The sequence below is a fragment of the Apostichopus japonicus genome, chromosome 1 (assembly GCF_037975245.1).
Source record: "Apostichopus japonicus isolate 1M-3 chromosome 1, ASM3797524v1, whole genome shotgun sequence".
NCBI classification, from domain to species: Eukaryota; Metazoa; Echinodermata; class Holothuroidea; order Aspidochirotida; family Stichopodidae; genus Apostichopus; species Apostichopus japonicus.
In genome coordinates, this window is record NC_092561.1 from 18,850,041 (window position 1) to 18,864,029 (window position 13,989).

Below are 13,989 nucleotides of genomic sequence, written 5' to 3' on the forward strand. Positions count from 1 at the left end.
TTTCAAGATATTGATAATTTAACTTTGTATGGGACCAGACTAGAAAGTGATCTTACTTCTGGTCCCGCTGCCTCATTGCTATAACTATATATTAAGAAATGTACTTTATTGTGATTTAATGGCAGCAAAATAAATAAACGAAATAATTAAAATTGTCACAAATTGTACCATAAGTGATGTAGGATCAGACAGGAGTGATGTCAGGGTGGCACACCATCTACATACTTACAAAATACTTTCACATATTTAAAAACCATCATTCATAGTTAATTTTGCAAGTAACACATGTATATTGTAAAGAAATAATATAGAAAATATGTAAGTTTGCGTGATTCAGAACATTCCATAGTTAATATCGAGCTCAACATCTGCAGACTAATCTGAAATACGAATGGCACAGTGAAATTATTTTTGTCACATTTGTTCATTCTTCATCTTCTCGTTACGATAAACATTTTACTTTCTTTTGCCCCTATCATTTCTTCTCTCTATTTAGCAAATCAGAACGTTTCTGTCGAAGAAATGATCACAAAATATGTCAGACTGTTGTTATACCGACCTTCTCCGACATCGGTGGGAACTGAATTGAGAGTAATAGTGTGTATTTCATTTTTTGGGTTACATAATAACTATGTTTTCGTGTCCTAACAGATTTACGGAAATGTAATAGTCATTAATTAGACCCGAGTTACATGTCGTCGCTCTATTCCATACCATTATTTGTAAATACTTCGCCATTAACCGCATACTCCGGATTTGTATAGCGACACATTCAGTAGCTTTAGTCTGTAGCCTGGTCACCCAGATACCTTTTTTAGTTATAAAAAAACTGCGAACATAATGAAACGAACCACAATAGCGCCGCCAGTTGTAGCAGATTTAGTGGGATATCAATAGCATCATCAATACCTAGTGCACACTGAGTGATTCTTACACGATATAAACTGATACAGCATGGGATCAATAAATAAATGTGTTTGTTGAAGTGAAGGGGCGCAATGAAGGACCAGTTGTTATCGGCTACTTGTGGTAAAGAAGCGTTTGAAATTGACTAACCTCAGATTGAGGGTTGGATCAAACGTGCGACATGTATCAGAATATATTTAAAGGTCAAAGCTTCCTATCATTTTATTAGTTATAATTAGTGATAGCACTGTATATATGAAATAAAGATATTCAATTAAGCTAATAATTTGTATTACATGTTAAGAGCTATTATTTAGCGTTAGTTTGTTTGCAACTTTTAATACTGTAACTACTTGTGATAAGTAAGTGGAACTTTGGAGATAACATTTCATTTCATTTTCCATTCTTGTCATGCTTTCAAATTAAAGAGCAAAGTTAAAACATAAAGTCATTACTTATCTGCCTTTTTATTAGTATTTCTGAATAAAATATGTTAACATCTCGTATCAATGCATCGAACGCTATATGGCATAATTTCAGGTATTACAAAATCGAATGAGAATATAAACCCCTACAGGACTAGATAACAGTTGAATATTCTACATATCGATTTGTTTCAAATGGTATATTTGGTTATAAATAAGCAACTTCATTGTTACAAAAAGTTATCTCAAATCCAAGGGGAACACGGCACCCTCTCATGGGAAAAGTGTCGGCATTGTTCCAATATTTTCAAAATACAACACCATTTTGCATTTAGGGGCACCATCTATTTTACAGAATTATTCATAACATCTAAATCTCCTTCCCCCACCTTCCCCCGTTTTTTCCCCTCAGGTCAAAAACATTTACTAACGTTAATTGTTGACAACCAGATAAAAAAGTAGGACTTTCTGTCTATCTATTGTTGATGTGAAAGTCAAAAGTAGGTCAGAACCAGAAAACTGTAGAGAGTAAACAACAAAGTTAAAGACACGACGAACGTTTCCCTTCATCGCGTGAAAAACAAAAAATAATAATGCTTAGTCACTTTACTTTATGTTGCATAACAATACCCTGTATAGCCGTTAGGATATATCGTTTCGTTCAATGATATCGCGACAATTGATGTACCCAAGTATTACTTCCTTTTTTGGGGGTTTCCACATTGTTTATTCTGTGTCAAAGGTAGCAGTGTATGCTACGGGAAAGAACGAGGTACTATATCACATTGAGTGTCCCAGTAGTGTTGGCAACACAATAGACTAAGCATACTTTACATACTTTGGTTGCAATAAACCTGAACTCGGTAAAAACCTATTATATTAGTCAGAACGCTGCAGTCTTACTAGAAGCTAATACTGGGTAGCTCACACTAGTAGATTATACTATTAGCTAATACTAAGATCAGAAGTTGCCGTCGTATTGATGAAACGACTGACCTGCAGTCCAAGAAAACGTACGTGAAGTCGGTAAGTTGATTATGTTTGATCATTTGTTACTTTTTAGAGAGGTCTGGGTTGCTGTAAGACTTAAGAGTCATGCTTAGCAGGTATTTTTAATTGTTTCTTTATAAACATGTTCTTTCTATAGCTTATATATATATATATATATATATACCGGGTTCGAATCCCGGTGGAGGCTGGAAGTTTTTTTCACTGTTCTTGATTTCCAACTCATTACGATTTTCATATATATATATATATATATATAAATATATATATAATTGAAATTGTAGTGATTTGGAAAATCCGGAACGGTAAAAAAAAATTCCAGCTCCACCGGGAAACCCTTACCACTAGGTTATGGACGCTGATTGTATGTCCAGAAGTTCGAAACCTGTAAGGAAGGTCGTAATTCCACTGTAGGCGCTTGTCACCTGTTTCGAACAATACTACTTCTGTTTTGGTGACATATTTGCCTTACTCTAGGGATCTAACATGATGCACATATATCGCTCTGTCTATATCCATTGTGAGTCGTTAATTCACATCAATTAAAAATAAATTCACCTTTCGGTTTCAACAAATTATGCTGAGCTAGAATCAAAGTGTATACAATGTACAAAACAAATTGTTGTAAACCCTATAAGCAGAAAATGCTATAAATATATATGTAGACCATTAGCTTTTTAATTGCTGCTGTCCTGAACAATTAATGACAGAAAGGAAGGGACACGGGGAGAGCGATTAACGTGGTGCGGCGATGTTGCATTACGGATGGGACCGGTTTATCTTTTTCAGAAGTTTTACCTACCTACCTATTATACATTGTAAACAAAATGAGATCATAACGTATAAACAAACACATTTGTTTGTGTTTCAAATATAAATGGTGTAAAAGTAAGTTGGCCTGACGTTTCGATCCTAGCAGGATCTTCTTCAAAGGCTAAATGACAAGTTACAGTAACAGAAGGGACAAAAACACACATAGAATACAGACAGGTTAATGAGCGTGGTGAACACAAAGAGATAGATGTAAGGGGATTAGTAGACAAGAGATGGAGAGAAGGAAGAAAGAAACCAACAGGGGAAGAGCAGTGGGAGGAGATAAACAATGGAGGGACAAAGAGAGGACTAAGGGAAGGGAATAAACTGGAGAAGGACAAAGACAGAAAGATGAGGAGAAAAAGGGGTGGAAGAGAGCTTTGAGAAGCGGAGTGATGGGGGGAACTAGAGCTAGAAGGAGGGGGAAACAGAGGAAAAGTTAGTCATGTCCTTCCTGAATGTTGAGCCCATGAGGTTGAATGGTGCGAAGGCGTTTCATCTACAACCTCTCTCTGCTGATTCGTATTAGGTCAGGACGGCTACCTTGATTCAATCCCCTGTAGGGACATGTCATTAATTGTATGGTTGGGAAGGTTTAAGTGTTCTCCAACTGGGGTCTGTCTTCATGGTGTTGACTGTGGATCTCTGACCATAGTATCGCTTCTTGAGGGTGGTTTTGGTTTCGCCAACATACTGGATGCCGCAACTCTACAAGAGATCAGATAGATGACATTAGTGGTTGTGCAAGTGATGTGACCCTTAGTCTTGTGTGTGAGTTGCATGCTGTGGCTGGTGATGGAATTGGATTCAACAATGTGGTGGCTGCAGATGATGCATCTCGAAGTACGATCACATTTGAAAGTACCATGCTGAATGGGTGTAGGGTTAGAAGTTAGAGGTGGAACAGCAGCATGCACCATAGGCTATCGTAGCTTTCGTGGTCGTCTGTAGGCGATGTGGATAAATGGATAACTGGATAAATGGTCTTAGAAAAGGTTAACCATAGTTTGGAATTCAACCCAAGAAAGTAGTACTTTGTTCAACGTTATAGAGTAGATTATGTGTCCAATTCAAGCAGTTACTTTTCGGATAGCCAAGTCCCTAGTAGATTGCACGAAATTGTTAGTGGGTTGCTTACAGAAAAGCTGAAGGGCCATCATCATTTAACTGAGAAAATTTATAGAAATGAATAATAAAACAAATTCTTGTCCCACGTCTGCAGCGATTCTTGTCATCACGTCATTTGCCGGCCGTTTTTACAGAAAGTATTTCATCTTATTTTAACTTTTCTTCAAACATATTTTATTCGAGAACGAATGTGAAACGACATATCTCAGTTGAGTGACGTCATTCTGTTTCACTGTTTTGTTGCATCGGCAGAATTGAACCACAAATTTAAAGTTCAATTCGCGAAGAAGAAGGAGTTTTTTTTTTGGGGGGGGGGGGGGAAATTCGGTCATTTTGATCGCATTAGCAACGTTTGAGTTTGGATAAAGCTGGATTAAATTACACAATAATCCAGCAAGTGTTTAACTCAATAAGAGGAGACCAATGTTGGGAAAGTCAACATCAGGAGATCACTCAAAAATGTCATGGAAAATTTCGGTCAGTCTGAAAAATCGTGCTAGTCTATGTTCTATTTGCAAAACACCATTTTGGCCAAACACCAAACACCACACACCAAACACCAGGCTGAATGGAGGAGACAGAATGTATTTGAATAAGGTTTGCGAAAGAAGGAATCCACCCCCCCCTCCCACCCCTCCCCTGCAAAATACAATTTCACCCTTTTATAACTCTGTCTATAATCGTTTGGAAGTGTGTTTTTCTATTAATAACTTGACTGTTTACTTGTTTATAAATTTACAGAATGTGAGGGAGAAGGTTTGCAAAAGATGCCAAGTTACCCATCAATAGGCCCAAAGAATTAAACTTCAATGGAATACAATTCTTCTGTTGAGTCCAAAGATCAGCATTATCATTAAATGTCCGTGTATTTTCGACGTGCATTGTGTGCTAAACATGCAGGAAATAAAGTATGCTTAAAGATTCGTAAAACAGAGATAAATGGAGAAATTCTGTAGAAACTTACAAATATTGTAAGTATAATAACTACGATGAATTATCTTATTTGCGAGATAACCATGATAAAAGTTCACATATTAAGATTATAATTTACAAGGGCAACATTACAATATGGCCAATGTCTACACCAACCTTCGATAAGCTACTTCATTATGACATGAAAAGTTTCCAATTGTACTTCAATTTGCATTTACATCGTCCTCATACAATTCGTTCAATAACAACAACAAAAACCCTAGGAGGCATATGATTAAACCTCACCCCGACAACAACAACAACAAAAAACAGTTCCTCATTCTCTCATTTTAATGCTGACTAAACTTCACTCGATATAAATGCAATGAACTAATTTCCTCCACTTTTGCAATCATACGCCAAATGACGTGGTCATACCGATGTCAAGGTTAACTGTTTGGACCGGTCGGTCCCCTCACATCCGGTAGAAACTGACCTATAACTTCCTGTCGATTCTCATTACTACCATGTGTAATATGAGACTGAACCGTGCATAAAACTGTCCTCATGGTATATATATATATATATATATATATATATATATATATATATATATATATATATATATATATATATATATATATATATATATATATATATATATATATTCATTGGAAACTTCTTGCTTGAAGAGTACATGCAAACATTATCGGTGTGCTACAATTTGTTGGAAATTTGATAAATGCATACAGTTACTTCTCGAATTACTTTTGGAAACAATTCTATTTATCTTACAGTAAGGCAAAGCGATCAGTAGGTATATTTTATTTACCTTCCCTAAATACAAGCTAGCTTTCTTGTAGAGCTTCAATAATTAGTACGGTAATTAACATCTAGTACGATTTTTGTATCTGTTTTGCGTATATGCGCGTGTTTGTGTGCTTATATTGTATGACTAATGCAAGTTAGGTAGCATTTAAGGTGATAATATTTCAGTATTCTAAACAGTATTCTGATCGTGGGTGTGGAAAGACTAAAACGGTTATACTTGAGGGAAGGCGTTATACAAAGGGTACTCTTTCTTTGATTTTGCCTTTCTGTTTGGTTTTAACAGTATTATTGTTGTTCAAATGTCCATCATTATTTACTATAATTTCATTACTTTATTAAAACTACTTTTGTCAGTGAATTATGTACATGTGAGAGAAAAAAAATGGAGGACATGTAACGCTCCAAATACTGGCATACAATAAGTGCTTTGTTATACCTTTTAATGTGATTAATACCCTGTATCATATTGGCCAGTAGCCAACTGTAATTGGTCGATAAAGTATAAAAACTTTCATAACATGCACCAATGTTTACTGATGTAGCACCAATGCGGCAACTGCGTTGTTTAATAACACTTAGTTAGTATTACAACTATTAGAGGTTACAACCCAACCCTCCATTCCCCTCCCCTTCGTCCTCCAACTACTCATGTTCTGGTAAATCTGGTTCCAATACTTCTCGTAACCACATTTTTACGATGCATGTTGTTAGGAACACCATTGTGGTGGACCATTTAATGTGAAATCTAATTCCTGAGAGCCTATATTGTACCTTTCCCAAGCTACAGCCAAATTGTGAGGCTAAAATATCACATGAAACTGTTTTCAGTTAGTTTCCTTTACGCTGTATTGCAAATACTCCATTTGTTCGACCTTCTCTGCCAAGTAATCCAAACGAAAACAAGGTCAACAATTTTGGAGAAGCTTTTTAAGGGTCATTATATCAAACGTAAAGTTCCACAAAGTTATGATTCATAAAACAAACAAAAACTTACCCAGGTTCTTCCTGTTAACTTCGAACCACTTCTTTACATTTCAACAAAATTTATTTCCTAATAAATATGAAGTCTTTTTATTAAGTGATACCTTGTACTGATGTCAGGAAAACATAAACAAGACGAGAATAAAACTAACACAGACAGAATACTTCAGACTTAAAGTACTCTTTTGCCCCAGGCGATTTATTAATATCAACAATATGGGAAAATGATAATAAATAAATAAAAAACATTTGGACAAGAATAACGTTTCTTTCATATGTTAGTCCTATTATTCGTGTTATTCTTTCCGCAGTTTTTAATTCTATAAATAGTTCAGGAATGTACGTGCACAAAATCGAGTTCATATTATAATTTCTTGGTATATGGGAACAGTTTTTTATAGTGTGGGGACTAGTCAATTGGTCAAATAAAAATAAGTTTCTTTAGTATAATATGCAAGATCAATATAAATATAATTTGCGAATGAAAGAATATCATTATATCATATGGTTTACAATGAGGAAGATAACAAGAGACACATTTTTGAAAGTTAGTCCCGTTTGAGCGTATCGCCATATACTGTCAAATGACCACTGCTATCTCTATAACCTCACATTGTCGTTTTCGACAATCGTTGACTACAAAGCCAACTTGACTCAAACATTCAGACGTATCCCCGCCAATGGACTCGTCAATTACAACATAGTATTTTGTTCTCTTCCCAGCTCAACAAGATGGACACAACCGGCTTTCTGCGAGATATTCAGCCAAGTTTCTTCCAGTGTCCAATTTGTATGCAACACTACCAGAAACCAAAACTATTACCATGTCTACATCGATATTGCGGCAATTGTTTGCAAAAAGTTCTGCATGATCAGCGAGAACGGTTTAGCTGCCGTTTGTGTAATTACGTTTGTCTAATACCTAGCAACGGTGTGGAAGGGTTTAAGACAGACACTCATATGGAGTTGATGGTTATTTTTGCCGACATACAAAACGCCTTTAGCAGCGGAGAAACAAGAGAGTGCGTTAGTTGCTCGTACGATTTCAAAGTAGCTGCGTACTGCTTCAAATGTCATGGGTACTTGTGCTTCAAGTGTTCCACTGCTCACCCCAGTGGAGACACGACCGCCGACCATCTTCATCACATGTTGGCGCGAAACACGGTTGACCCAGAGAACCTCACCCTGGATGAATTAGCTTCCCTTACGGAGGCCCCAAGATGCCATGTGCTGAATCACGGCAACAGATTCGCACAGCAATGTTGTTCTACGTGTGCCAATCTTCCTGTGTGCGTAGATTGCATTCACAATGACCATCAGACCCACAGCCTTGACAGCGTCACGTTGGTATCCAAGTCGGAAAGAGAACGGATGAACAACAAAATTGAAGTTCTAAGAAGGGAAATGAGGTATTTGGATAACCTAAAGGGAAGGATTAATAACGTGCAAAGACAATTGGATGCAAATGTTACCGAAAAGAGAAGTAAAATACGCTCGTTGTATGACAGGGAGTCAAGCGAAATCGAGATACGGTTGAGGGAGAACAGCGAAGAGTTAGACCGCTCTCTTGACCTCATAAACAACGAAGAGAATGAGGTACTTCGCGGTGTACACCAGGAGAGAAATGAAGAGATGTTTGCTATATCAGAGAAGTATCAACGTATCATTGACTCGATCCTGATAGAAAACGAAAACAAAAGACAAAGGTTAAAGGTCAAGCATCTCAAAAGAGAAACCAATATCACCTCTAAAGAGCAAACATTAGATAAAGTCTATCAAAGCTTGAACTATACCATAGCAAAGGAACAGAGTGAAAATCTTGAAGAAATTGAAAGGATCTTGGAACATTCTAACAATACTCTCAGCCGATTACAGAATCTCGATACGACAGTGTTCAGTATCATGGGTATGAGAGACGAATGGAAAGATGTTTTGTATCTTCCTGATATCAGTGTGGCAAGCGAACCGTTGGTAAAGGACGTCATTAAAGAATTCCCACAGTTGGAAGAGCTTTCTGATTTTCCGGTCGGGGAGCTAAAGCCAGTTTATATTGATCATGGAACGATCACTGAAGACTCTGTGGTCGATATCGAGGGCATTGATGCAAGAGGATGGCAGATCAACGGGATGACAAGTGTCGGTGAAGGCAGTATCGTTGTTACTGGTAGGGTTTCGGACGAGGCTTCACATATTACTGTAATCAACGCAAAAGGTAAAATGTTACGGCAACCGGAAAGGAAAAAGAAAACTCGACGCTCAATGTACTCGCCATTTCGTTACTGCGCATCGTTGACGGAATCAAAGATTGCAACAACTTGCCAATGTTCATCGAACATATTAGCATTGTTTGATGCTCGCAACGGTTCGTCCAGCAGGAAGGATATCACTGAAGTAACAACTAAGGAAGGATCATCGACGTCATGGCACGTCTCCTGCATGGCAACCAGTTCCGCGAAGAAACAGATCTTGGTCGGTAGTTTTGACAGGCGAGATGTCCATGTATTTACTGATCAGTTAAAACACAGCCATACATTATTATTACCAGACGTGGTACGGTGGCCAAGAGACATGGCGGTTTACCACGGTAATCTTCTCGTGTGCGACGACGAAGGTGGTAGAGCATGCCTCGTCACCATGGCAACACCTCAGGCTGACGAGGACGCGGTAGTGGAATGTAGCCTTGTCTGTGAGCTACCTAAACCAGGGCTTCAGAATAGTGACTGTAGACCCATATGCATTTGTACAGACACAAGTGGGTTTATATATATGTTATGGGATGTGACAATTGCTGGACAGTTAAAGTCTGTACTTGTACAGTACAGCCAAGATGGCCGCCAACTGTTAACAAAAAGACCAGTCGATGGCAACGCGAGATCACTAGCGACTATGGAGACTAAAAAGGGAGAAAAACTTCTGATTGCTACGGAGAGGACAGGGAAATTGTACTCCTACGGTTTGGTTAGTATATACACATCATTCATAACTTAAAGGCATTGAACACTCGCCCCAATCCGCGAGCCGCCCTCAAAAAAAGTTAAGTTTCCGTTGCTTGCAAGTGAAGTTTTCTTCTTGTCGCTACAAAATGCAGACAGTAATAAAACGTGATACCTTGTTATCTTTTATCTGAACCTGAGATGTCCATTGCTGCTATGTACACTGTGTTATGGGTATTGACCGTAGCTACATGTATTGACTGTATAATAGTGTCTCATTACCGACGGTATCAAGCTGTGTGTGTATTTTCTGGGATCGATGGTGGTGTTCATCACACGTTTGTTACACCTCATTCGAAACTAGATCAGAATGCCGGCATCAGACGTTTCTTTGTACGCGAGTCTTCACTCCCTTTAAGGCACAAAATCAAATGTTGATATATTGTAGACCGAAAAAGAATATCTCTATCTTCCCAGTTTGTAATGGACCATGTTTTGTTGTATACCATTTTCAACTTTCAGAGAAATGTTCCTTAAATCTAACTTATAAAATTTGCAACTTATGTTACATATTTTTAACGGTTTCATATTTTGTTCAGTGTTATTGGGGGTTTTGTTGTATATGTTGTTACAAATCACATATGACGTCATAAAGGTTGACATAGAAGCATCCTGTCAGTGGAAAGTTGCATTTAAAGTCATATCATGCAGTCAGAGAATATGTTTTTCTTTTCATCTCTGCAGGTCAAGGGATCATATGACGAATAACCTGAAATGAACTTCTGCAATCAGTGAAATGTCTTCCACCGCCTGTATAATGAAAAGACGTCGAGAACATTACTTAAAACCAAACCTCGAATTGACTTACTTGAAGTTATAGTGACGAGATGATACCATGTGTGCAATACGTACTGTCGAGAACTTTAAGCCTGCGATCAACTTAGCAATTGCGTTCCTCTGAGATGAAGATAAAAGATGTCATTAAGACTTTAACATAGCGACGATTACATTAGATGATAGGCGACATCTGCCACAGACTCAATGTTTCTCCTCTCAATAGAGGGCGTTGTGGTCAAGTGGTTAAAGCAGTGGACTTGTGATCTAACAGGTTCGAGCCCTGGCCAGATCATTGCGTTGAGTCCTTGGGCAAGGCGCCTTATCCCCATTGCCTCTCTTCACCCAGGTGTATAAATGGGGACTTGCGAGGTGACTTGTAAATATAGTTGTGTGTGCCGGTTTGTGGCTGCATCCTATGGGAAGTCCCCAGGGGGACACGTGGTTGTGGTGCACTGTGGTTCCCCAGGAGAGATTGATTGAATTGTGAACACTTTGGTTTGTAGGTGTGTCAAGTTACCAATGACCAGGGTACTAAAGTCGTGTGAGAGGGCTTTGGCCCTGAACAAGACTGTAAACCTAAATAAATAAATAAAATATAACTTTGAATTTTCTTAACATTAGAAAATTATCATCTCGGTAAAAACGGTAAAAGACTTCCCATATAATCCCATATTGTTAGGGTTTGAAACCCAAATATGGAATATTCTGGAAGAATTCAGAGATAATTTCGTAACTCATTGATCTCTTATCTCCTCAAGTTACATGAAAAAATGTCGATTAGCATCTTATACTGCAGGTTGGTCCGTTTTGGAAGTCAAAAACAAAATTGGTAACTTCAGTCACAATTCGGCCAGTTCAATACCAGACATTTCATGGTTTAATATTTGTAATGAACCTTGTGGTGCTATACTATTTATTAATCGTTCCAATGTTACACTCAATTCTGTTATAAAACCAAAGAAGTGTATAACATTTCAACAGAAATATCAGCAGGAAAATGTTCATCGATCTGGTTTAGCTGCTCTAAGATGGTATATGATGGTTTATACAACACCTAATCGTATTCTGGTCATTTGATTGGTCAATTGCTCGTTGATTGCATGCAAAATCCGCTCTATTCCACTCTATGAAATAGAACCATGGGTTATACTTTTTTGGTAGCACTTTTTCAATGGTAAGAGAGCAGAGAAACCTGTCTGTTCAAAGCAATATGTTGCATGAGTGCATTTTACCCATCTTACTATAATAAAACAAATAATGAATGGTTTCCATTCAAGGAATAGTTCGTTGAAAGATGTAATTTGTTCCATTCAACTCGGCTGCGCCTCGTTGAATGGAACATTCCATCTTTCAACTCGGGAAATATTTGCACTATTGCACTCATAACCATTCATTATTTGTATAATATTTGTATGAATGTAATGAAACAACACTTATATAAAATACGTCGTTTCGTTTTAATTTACAAACTATTAAACCATCAAGCATTTGCGTCTCATCATGTAGTGTTAACGTGTTACACGTCGAGTCAATATATAGCTGAAAGGTGTCCATATACCATTACTGTTAATGAGTTCTATCTGAATGACTCTCTAAATGCGGCTGATAACTAGCCTATATATTATATACATGATGATATTAGCATGACCTCAGACCACCACCATGACCTCAGACCATCAGACATGCCTTTCAATCATACCGGTCCCCGGTTCGAATCACTCCCAGATTAATGTATGTCGTCCAGTTGCAGAGTTGTTGACAATGAACAATTCATAATCATGGACGTTAAATATGAATGTAAGAGACTGACTTCGGTCAGTTGCGGTTTTGATAAGCCAATGAGGCTTCTTCGCGAGTTCCTGCTTGCAGGAGGATCTAATATACATAAATTATATGAAAAAAATGGATATGCAAGATATGATATGATATGATATGTATTTTTACGTTTAAATGACTTTTAATGGTGCATGAAAAATAATATGGTTGACAAATTGAACGAAATGATTTCTCAGGGTATTAGAAATAAACATATATATGCTTTTAAGGCCAACAATTATCAACTGCTAATTTCGGTTCATGATCAGGTCTGACATGATTATTAATATTGATCCACTGTCTTATAAACAATTGCACAGAACAATGTTAACGTCAGATAAACATCAGAGCTCTGTTTCAAGTTTCAAGTTTATTTTTCCACTTTCCATATATATCAACAGTAACAGAGTCAATGAGTAATTTACTCATATTATGATGAAATAACAATCAACAAAGTTCAAAATATGCTATAATGGAATTGAAGGAACCAGAAGTAAGTAGAGACTTTTCGAATCTGGACCCTTAACAAACAAAAGAGAATTTCAAAAATCACATAAGTACAGAGAGAGTAAAGAGATAAGGAAATACAGAGAACAAAAATAAAGAGGAAGCGAAGAAAGGTAAAAGCAAATCCTTACAAAGAGACAATGTAACAACTCAGCATGGGTGGTTTGTACTATTATATAAAAGGTAATGCTTGAGTTTTCTTTTAAATGAGTTAAGAGTATTTGAGTTGAGATTATTAAAAAAAATCAAGGGCGTAGGAACCGGGGGGGCTGGGGGGCCCCAGCCCCCCCCCCAGTGAAAAATGTGGAGGGGCGGAAGTATCATTCCGCCCCCCCGGTTCGCAAGTCAGAAAACCCCTTTTTCATTTCCAAATGAGAAAAAAAATCTCATTTGGAGCACCAAATTGCATCTAAGGCCAGGTGAAAATACAAAATTAAGTTTACAAAATGGAGTGCGTGTTGAAGTGTGCTATATTGCACCAAATTGCATCTGAGGCCACCTGGAAATGCAAAAAATTCCAAAGGGGAGGGGGCAACCCCTCCCCTTAGACCCCTCCCCAGGCCGGCCATCAGTCTTCAGCCCCCCCCCCCCCCCCACTCAAAAGTACCTTCCTACGCCACTGAAAAAAATATACTGTAAATAAGACACTAAAAGCGCCTCCCCCCCCACCCACCCACCCCCATCCCTTCCTTCCCTTTCCCTCCGACCAGCCCGCAATGTCTATATTCATATGTGGGCTTCTCCTAATAACAACCTTTCTGGATAAATAACGCAGTTGCAGACTAAGTATGAGTCACGTACGGTGTAAAGTAGAAAACGAAACCATGCCATGGTAGTAAGATATCTTATCATATTGAGCGTATAACGGGATGCCAAGCAGACACAAGGACAAT

At 37.8% G+C, this 13,989-nt stretch overlaps 2 protein-coding genes across 8 annotated transcripts in view; both read left to right on the forward strand.

Annotated features, from left to right (window-relative positions):
* Positions 1–1,353, forward strand: part of LOC139970074 (uncharacterized) — a 29,814-nt gene extending 28,461 nt beyond the window's left edge. For all 3 annotated transcript variants that reach the window (XM_071975721.1, XM_071975712.1, XM_071975729.1), the window contains one exon: positions 497–1,353. In XM_071975721.1, the coding sequence (XP_071831822.1) occupies positions 497–526 (30 nt within the window). In that variant the 3' untranslated portion in view covers positions 527–1,353. The remainder of the gene's footprint in view (positions 1–496) is intronic.
* LOC139970083 (uncharacterized) lies at positions 554–12,936 on the forward strand. 5 transcript variants are annotated; one of them, XM_071975760.1, is made up of 3 exons: positions 554–1,109; positions 7,728–9,962; positions 10,682–12,936. In XM_071975760.1, the coding sequence occupies exons 2-3, from the start codon at positions 7,737–7,739 to the stop codon at positions 10,703–10,705; spliced, it is 2,250 nt and encodes a 749-aa protein (XP_071831861.1). In that variant the 5' UTR covers positions 554–1,109; positions 7,728–7,736; the 3' UTR covers positions 10,706–12,936. The 5 variants fall into 5 exon arrangements, with proteins under 5 accessions (XP_071831861.1, XP_071831842.1, XP_071831850.1 ...); XM_071975741.1 differs by lacking the exon at positions 554–1,109 and adding an exon at positions 1,480–2,357; XM_071975749.1 differs by lacking the exon at positions 554–1,109 and adding an exon at positions 1,480–2,344.
* The last annotated feature ends 1,053 nt before the right edge of the window (positions 12,937–13,989 follow it).